The sequence below is a fragment of the Miscanthus floridulus genome, chromosome 8, assembly GCF_019320115.1.
Source record: "Miscanthus floridulus cultivar M001 chromosome 8, ASM1932011v1, whole genome shotgun sequence".
NCBI lineage: Eukaryota > Viridiplantae > Streptophyta > Magnoliopsida > Poales > Poaceae > Miscanthus > Miscanthus floridulus.
Genome location: NC_089587.1, coordinates 7009493 through 7018674, shown reverse-complemented (window position 1 = coordinate 7018674; position 9182 = coordinate 7009493). Strand labels below are relative to the sequence as shown.

Genomic DNA, 9182 nt, shown 5'->3' with positions numbered 1-9182 from the left:
TGTGTCACGAACCAGCAGTGTTGGTCGAGAGAACACTGCCGGCTTATGTCAGGAACCGACGGTGTTAGCTCAACGGGACACTACCGGCTCGTGTCACGAAACGACAGTGACGATTGTGATCACTGCCGGTTTATAAGAACCGGCACTGATGTGAACATCCTATTACTGTCGGTTTGGTTGTGCCGGTTCAAAATCTGACAGTGAAGGTGGGTTTGAGACGTGGGGCAGTGACTCTCTGGATATTTCACCGTGAAGTCTAAGAATTTACTTCAGATTATTTTGAACCATGCAAACTTTGCAAAACTTCCATCGTGTCAACGACCATAGAGATTATTACCCTCTAATATGTAGACGGCTGTGTCTCGAGGCCGAACCCAAACGGGAACAGTGGATCATAGTGCGCATCGCCGACGTTCATGGGCAGCTGATCCACGGACCCGAACCACGTCCTCGACAGCTTCCCGGTGAACCCGTAGTCGCCAAACAGCACGTCGCTGACGCCCTGCCCCTCCGTCCCCGGCAGCCACGCCGCCACCAGCGCGTCCATGCCGTCAATGAATGGCTCCACCACCAGCGGCCGCCCGGAGACGAGCACCACGACGCACCTGATGCTGTCGCACACGTTCCGGATCACGTCTGGCCCTGGCGCAGGGATGGTCAGATTCAGGTTGTCACCGTGCGTCTCGGCATAGGGAGGCTCGCCGACGACGACGATGGCGTAGTCAAACCGTGCCTTGTTCTGCTGGACGAAGCCCGCGTCTGGATTCTCGGAGTAGACGACGTCGGTGCTGGGGGCGACGGCGCGCTTGATGCCGTCGAGGATGGTGGTCCCGGTGGTGAGGTTGTTCCCCGTTTGGCCCTGCCAGGTGATTGTCCATCCGCCGCACTGGCTGCCGAGGTCGTCAGCGTGGCTGCCAGCGACGAGGACGCTGCCGCCATAGGATGGCTTCTTGGGAAGCGGCAGCAGTGGCTTGGCGCCGGGCTTGCCGTTCTTGAGGAGGACGAGAGACTTGCGCACGGCCTCGCGCGCCAGGTCGCCGTGCTTCTGCTTGCCGAGCTCGCCAACGAGGCTGGTGTCGGCGTAGGGGTTCTCGAAGAGACCCATAGTGAACTTGACGCGCAGGATGCGGCGGACGGCGTCGTCGATGCGGCTCATGGGGATGGTGCCGTTCTGCACCAGCAACGTGAGGTCGTCGATGAACTCTGTGTACCTGTATGGAATCATGACCTGGAACAGTCGGAGTGATGCATGATGGTTAAACACCCAGGTTATACTGCATACAAATGCCGGTAGTAGGTTCTCCTTACCATGTCAATGCCAGCAAGGATGCCCAGCTTGATGGACAGAAGGTAGTTGGCATGTTCTGGGTTTGTGATCCTATCAAGCCCTAGCCAATCCGAGATCACAAAACCCTGAAATATACATGTGAGGAAAAAATGGCTTATTGCAACCTTAGAGATCACCAGGCTAAGCATGCACACAGTGTTTTTAATCGCGGGCTAAGATATTAGCAGCGGCAGCCTCCTTCAGAAAGCAATAAAAAACTATAGCAACACATAGCAAAACCTAATGGGGAGGCATAGATTATAGTATTTTAGACTAAAGCTAGAATAAATATATGCTTCGGTCAGGATTAGTGGTGCTAAAACTATTGATGGCTATTGAATCACGATGTTTAGCCAAAGTAAAGCATCATTAGTGGCAATAGAGAAACAATTGTAATATCTAGTGGAGTTCTGCTATTTAAGTATAGTATAAATAATACTATAATGAAATCATTTCCTCGGAAAAAAAGAGTTGCACATTTGTACCCTGAAACGGAGCCTGGTCTTGAGGAAGTCGGTGACGAGGAAGCGGTTGGCGTGCATCTTGACGCCATTCCAGCTTGAGTAGGAAACCATGATGGTGGAGACACCCCGAATGACGGCGGTGTAGTAGGGCGGCATGTGGATGCCAAGCAGCTCGTGGAAGGTGGCCACTGTGTTGTTCTCGTTGATTCCCCTGGTGGTGCCGCCATCGCCGACGTAGTGCTTTGCGCACGCCGCCACATTGTGCTGCCCGGCAACGTAGGGCGCGCCGAGGCGGCCACTCGCCGGGATCTCACCCTGGAAGCCGGAGATGATGGAGGTCATGTTCTGCACTAGCTCCGGGTGTTCGCTGAAACTCTCGTAGCACCGGCCCCACCGAGGGTCTCTGCACACCTACACAAAAATCAAAGTTAAACGATCAAGAGTTATACACATTTACTCTATATTATTTTAGCAATTTAGCGTGATGAGATGTTAATTGCACTACATATGCATACCGCCAGGCATGGAGCGAAGACGAAGGGGATTCCGGTGGCTCTGACCTCCAATGCAACTGCTGCTCCGATCTTCCTTGCGAGCTCTGTGTCTCTGAACCAGTAAACACGTTTGATGTGGACAAAATAGTCACTAAACACCAGCATTATTTTGTTTACTTTTTTTGTGACCCATTAAAGTTCTTTGATGAAGGGCGGGCCTGGTGCAAGCGGTAGAGTCTTACCGCCTATGACCGGAAGGTCCCGGGTTCGAGTCGCGGTCTCCTCGCATTGCACAGGCGAGGGTAAGGCTTGCCACCAAGGATCTGGGATTCGACCGAGACAATCCGAATTTCGGCGAAATTCGTCCATTTCGGTTAGGTCCGAAACGAATTTTGTGCTTCAAATCTCGAAATTTCACCGAATTGAGTCCGAAATTGGACCGAAATTTCCCGAAATTCGTCCATTTCGGTTGGGACCGAAATTTTTTCCAAAATGAATCCCAGAACCTTGCTTGCCACTAACACCCTTCCCCAGACCCGCACAGAGCGAGAGCTCTCTGCGATACGCCATTAAAGTTCTTTGATGATGAAAACCATGTGCTCCTATTTGAACTGGGCATTGTGTCGAGGAGAAGTAATCCAAGAGCATTAAGCATCTGACAATCTTATCTCTTCAAGCTGTCTCGCACTATCTCGACACACATTACAATACATATATATGTATGATCTATCTACCTACTTCAAGCTGACATCGATCGCAATGTCTTGGCACTTAATTACTGCATCACCTTTTTAAACAATCATTATATAAACTGTTCGACCCTAAATCCAGGATACACACACCTTAGTAAAACCTCTTAGACACGGGAATCTTTACAAGGTATCGCAACTACTCTCTATCTATACTGTAAGTAGTAGGACTAGTACTCTATATATGAAATATTTTAGTTCTTGATGGATCGACGATCGAGCCAAGCAAAGGGACAATAGCCTCGATCAGTCGGTAGATGCCAAGCTAATGGCATGTGGACCCTTAATTCAGATCTTGGATCTCAATATACATTAACGATTTCTATATAATAGGAGTAATAACATTTTGGAACGGGGTATATACAAAGACTTGTTAGAGCATCTATAGCTAGTGGGCTCCTATTCATACCCATATCGTACTTTTCTAATTAAGTTGGTGGACAAAAACCCACTCTAACAGAGCATCTAGCTACTCATGCCATAAAAAAAAAGGATCGGAGGCTTTCAAATTCCCCGCTCAAGTCCTTATTCCTATGGCCCCTCCTCTACACCCCTACTTTTCTATTTCACAACATTTATCTTCTACTTTTGTTCGGATCCCATGCTCACGCCAGACCACCGCCACCACGCAGATTTTGCGCATCCCTCCGTCCCCACAAGCCAGAATGACCCCTTGCTCCCAACATCCATCACCACCGCACTCTCTTCTAGGGGCTTCCACTACCTACACATCATCTGACAGCTTCCATTATCCTTGTGACCTCCTCCTGATGGCCTCTACTACCACAGGCCCTCCCTTGGGCTATCTCCACCACCCGAGCGCCCTCCCGGTGGCCTCCACCGCCAAGCTCCACTCCCCTAGCACTCTCCACGTATGCCCTAGATCCACCATTCACACGCCCTCTTTACCTGGCTCCACCACCTGGGTGCCCTCCCCCTGGCAGTCTCCATCGCAGTGTGCTCTTCTCGGCAGTCTCCACCGCGCATTGCGTGCTCTACCCGGTGGCCTCCACCGCCCACTCCCTCCACCGGATCTTGTGGAGCACCTTTGGTCCATTCACTCCACCTAGTTTGATTAATGAGACTATGTTTGTCTTGTATGGCACTTTATTTGCTTTTTAAAATTTTGAATTTAAATTTGAATTGATGTTTTTTGATTTTGTGGATTTGAATATTGGCCATTTCATTTGTATAAACTCAAAGCTTTTTTGTTTGAACTTATGTCGGGTCAAATAACATAATACATAGAGAATGTAAGACGAAGGGAAAATATAAAGTAGAGTCCAGAAAATAGGCCCTTAATTGAAAGTAGCGGAAGCTCCTACATAAAAATAAGGACCCTGATTCATAGGCTTCTGGTGAAGAAACTCTTAGTTTGTGCCTTTGTACGTGGTTTGCTTATCTTCTCTCTCATTCATCTCAACCAAAGCCTGATGTGACAATTGATGCGGCACGCTTATATACCACCTTATTATACTCGCTGTAAGTCTAGGATACCAACCTATATATAGCGTAAAAAAACTCCTTGGACACGGCCACACGGGAATCTTTACGAGGTAGCAGGGCAACTACTCTCTATCTACACTACCAGTACTTAGCTAGGACAAGTAGTCAACATATATAGAAATATTAATGTTTATATGATCGATGGAGGATCGTGCCAATGCAAGCAAAAGGATAATAACCTCTGTCGATAGATGCCAGGCATGGGCATGTGGGCTCTTAATTCAGATCTTGGATGTATACAAAGACTTAGCTTGGATGGGGTCAACAATGTCGATGAGTTAGTAATTACCTGGTGCATCCGAGGCCGACGTTGTGCGGGAAGACGGTGGCCTTGTAGACGTAGCCGTGGCCGTGGACGGCGTCGATGCCGAACATCACCGGGATCCCGAGGCGAGTCGACGACACCGCCGCGCGCTGTATCTCCTCGACCATCTCCACCCACGCCTCCGGCGGAGCGCCGGCCGCCGGCACGCTGCCGCCGCCTCTGAGCACGCTCCCTATGAAGTACTTGCTGATGACGCCAGCGGTGGCATTCTCCCGGTCGATCTGCGACATCTGCCCGATCTTCTCGGCCAGCGTCATCCGTCGCAGCAGGTCGTCGACCCGCGCGTTCAGCGGCTGCTTCGGGTCTCTGTACTTGGCGCGGACCTGTTGTTGCTCCCCTCCGGCGATGTCCGTGGCTGCCGCCGCTGCCAGAGTAAGAGCAATGCAGCAACACAGCTGGAGAAGGAGCAAGGCAGCAGCGTCGACCACCGCCCTGCAACTACCACCTCCTCCATGGATCCCCATGGCTCTAGTGGTGTGGACTGGTGGACTACTGTATGGAGTTCCTGGGTTGCTTCCTCTTGTCTTAGTTTGTATTTGTGGGCATGCTGAGTGACCAAAGTATATATCCAAACAAAAACATTTTGGTGAGCTAGAGCTTGGCGACCACGTTGTTCAGTACTAGAAACAAAAACAGGAAGAGGGCGCATCGTCTGTCAGGTAGTTTTAGGCAGGTGATATATTCTATGCAAAGTTGCAAACTTGGTGCGAGAGTTAAACCACGCAGATTCAGCAACCAGCTCAGCATACAAAATTCTAAGCATAGGTAGACCATGAGTGATATACCAACCTTTCTAATTTTTTATTCTCCCTTGTGTAGGGAAGGAGATTAGGAGGAGGAGGAGTGAGGGGGCAGGGACCAGGATCTAGGGGGTTGGGGTGTTTATATATACTCCGTACATTGCATTCAACAGTGCTCGTTTCAACATCTTTATCACTCTGAACATTACAATCAAAAACTACCGCATGGAGGTGGGGATCTAGGGTTCAGATCACATCAGAGGTTTCATTGAGCACATGCAATGCTTAGCATGTTGGAACCGAGGATCGACGGACGGTCACGCAAACATGAACAATAGACATAGACTTGCCGGCGACGAACGCCTATATCATGGTTTCTATTATTCAAACACACGACTCGGCTCAAGTTGAGCTGACATATCACATTGGCTAATATAGCCCACGACGTTGGGTCATGCAAGAGCCACGAACTCTGCGTGCACGACGGACGCGCATGATCCACATGAACCGCTCAGCCCTCTCCTGTGCTCGCTCCACTGCATGCCTTCAACGCTAGCTGCTAGCTCCTAAAGACTCGGCCACCACCTTGAGTCCTTGACTCAGCTAATAAACTAGAAATAGAATACATGCACACACACGCTAACTAACCAACTGACTTGAACACACTCAAAGTCATGATTATCCTAACAAACTCCCCCTAATCTTGACTTGTCGTTGCCGGAGTTGCTGCAGCTGTCGTCGTCATCATCGCCACAGCCACCGCTACGGCCTCCCGACCTGACGTGGCCACCTCTGCATGCCCTATCTCCGCGCGAACGCTGTAGCCTTCTTCTCAGTGGCACACACTGCTTCTCTGACCAGCGACACACACCGATACTCCGACCGGCGACACACGCCGATACTCCGGCTCCGCCTCACCAAGGCAACTGCGTGCCCCGCACCTCCACAGACCGACGCATGGCCCGAGAGCTTCATTGCATCGTAGCTGCTGGCGAACGCCGCCACCACCAGCACGCCTTAGTCGTACTAAGGCAGGGACCGACGAACGGACCATTGCCATGGTGCCTCATGCCGCCACAGGCACGCACTCAGGGACCGACACACGGCCCGATGCCTCAGCGCGCTACGGCCGTTGATCGCCACCTCGTCCCGGTTACCACCAGCGCGAACGAATCCCACGCCGAGGCTTTGGGATCTCTACCATGCCACCGATGACGTGCTTCACCACGATCGTACGCGGTGCGCCATCGCTGGGGCTGTTGGAGCTCGAGTCTCTGACCTTCAAGGTCAACATCTTCAACTTGCTCTCCACTCCCTAACCTGGCTCTGATACCAATTGTTGGAACCGAGGATCGACGGACGATCACGTGAACATGAACAATAGACATAGACTTGCCGGCGACGAACACCTGTATCTTGGCTTCTATTATTCAAACACACGACTCGGCTCAGGTTGAGCTGACACATCACATTGGCTAATATAGCCCATGGCCTTGGTTCATATCCGCATGAACCGCTCAGCCCTGTGCTCGCTCCTCCACTATATGCCTTCAACGCTAGCCGCTAGCTCCTAAAGACTCGGCCACCACCTTGAGTCCTTGACTCAGCTAACAAACTAAAAATAGAATGCATGAACACACACGCTAACTAACCAACCGACTTGAACACACTCCAAGTCATGATTATCCTAACATAGCAAAGGGAGGAGATGGATGTGGGGATGGTGCTGTAGTGGAGGATAGTGGCAGTGAGAGTGCAGGGTCTCGGAGGTGCTCGAAGATGGCGGTGGTGGTGCTTGGGGGACGACGATGAGGGCGCAGGGGTTGGTGGCAATGAGGGCAACATTCCCCGGGGGCGGCGATGGTCCTTGAGGATGGAGGTGTTGCTCTTCCTCAGAGGCACTTGGTGACCGAGGTGGTGGCTACTTAGGGTCAAGAGTTAGGGCACTGGGGTGGTGGCGATGAGGGAGGCGTTCCTCAGGCGAGGAGGTAGTCTTGTAGTGACTGGGCGATGGCAGGGAGATGAAATGGTGGGGCGGGGAAGTGATTTTGGAAGGGACACACTTATTGGTTATATATAGGGAAGAGATTTCACTATCGGGTCAGCACAACACCTGGCAGTGATGCTCTCATATCACTGTTGGGTTGACACCACGCGACAATAAAACGAGTCTACCATTGCCGGGTTGGTACCACACGGTAGTCAAAGCATCTATCACTATCGGGATGCTACCACCTGACACTGACGTGCATCTATCAATGCTAGGTCGAGCTCACCCAGCAGAGATGACCCTTGGATGCCGTTGATGGTTATGTGTGATCCAATAGTGATTCTCATGATGCCAACTTCATTCTTGCCACAACGTTTTAATCTAGTTTTCTTGTGAAAAATGTTATAAATGTTAAATCAATAATTTCTACAAAAAATGTTGTATGCCGTATCCTTGAAAAATACGAATGCATGTTGAATGTTCTTGTAACATGTATGACAAATAGATTTGTTTTTAATATATTTTATTTAGTAATAAACTAGATATATGCCCGTGCGTTGCACAGGGTAACGAATTTGTATCCATGTGTACAACGATGCACCTTTCTTATGGTTCAAACGAACATATTAACAAATTTTTATCCATGTCTATGACGATGCATATGGCTTGATGTTTCGACGAACATACTAAGAAACATACAAATTTGATTACATAAAGCATATTTTTTTATCTTTATGACCTATATCGTGTAGATTTGGTTTATAGAAACCTAATAAAATTGGTTTTATTTTAAAATTATTATTTGTGTGTTTTATTATTTTATATTTTCAAAAATTAATAAAAATCTAATTAATACTTGTGCATTTGGACCCTAAACTATTTCTAAATTATCCAGGTTTTCCATCTTCTATGTGGTCGTGATAGACTAATGTGCCACGTTGTTACCTGCGCACATCAAGCGAATCACCATGCAACGGACTCATATGTTACGTGTGACCAGGAGTCCATCCGTTCTTCCCACGGCACGTCGTTCCTTCGTTCCTGCTCTCATAGGAGGGCAAGCGGGGTGTAGACGCGTGGCCACCCAAGCACGAGGCGAGCAGGGCGTAGACGCACGAGCACACGCGCACGGGCATGCGCTGACGGGCGAGTGTTTGCAGGTGTCCACCGCCGGCGGCACAGGCTGGAGCTAGGGCGCACACACGCGGGCGAAGCGGAGCACACGACGAGCATGTCGTAGAGCGCGGCGGGTTTCGCGGCCGCCGCCAGCACATACTGGCATCGCGTCGCCCGCGTCCATGGTGAGACGCGTGCTCCTGCGTGCGCTGGGACTACGCACGGCAACAGGTCACAGTTGCCCACCGCCGCCAGCGCAGGCTGGAGCTATGGCGCGCGTGGGGGCGTGATTTGTTTGCGAGGAAGTGGGGCTCAACGCGGACCCACGCGGGCGGGGCGACGCAGGAGCATGCGGGGTTCACGTACCGGACTCGCCATTAAACTGGAGTGGAGCGAATAATACTTGGTATCTAGGCGACACGGACTCTCGGACAGTGACCTCATATTTCCTTCACTGTTCGCCTACACGGC

At 50.5% G+C, this 9182-nt stretch overlaps 1 protein-coding gene across 1 annotated transcript; it reads right to left on the bottom strand.

Annotated features, from left to right (window-relative positions):
- Window positions 1-340: 340 nt before the first annotated feature.
- LOC136471023 (uncharacterized) lies at window positions 341-5292 on the bottom strand. The gene is made up of 5 exons (XM_066468753.1): window positions 4830-5292; window positions 2307-2397; window positions 1813-2202; window positions 1309-1413; window positions 341-1228 (listed from the first exon to the last, which is right to left on the bottom strand). The coding sequence occupies exons 1-5, from the start codon at window positions 5120-5122 to the stop codon at window positions 341-343; spliced, it is 1767 nt and encodes a 588-aa protein (XP_066324850.1). The 5' UTR covers window positions 5123-5292.
- Window positions 5293-9182: the final 3890 nt, after the last annotated feature.

Coding starts and splice junctions, on each gene's coding strand:
- LOC136471023 (XM_066468753.1), bottom strand. CDS start 5,122: ATGACGCTGGCCGAGAAGATCGGGCAGATGTCGCAGATCGACCGGGAG. Junction 2,398..4,829: donor GTCGGCCTCGGATGCACCAG/GTAATTACTAAC, acceptor TTACTGGTTCAG/AGACACAGAGCTCGCAAGGA. Junction 1,414..1,812: donor AGACCAGGCTCCGTTTCAGG/GTACAAATGTGC, acceptor TGTATATTTCAG/GGTTTTGTGATCTCGGATTG.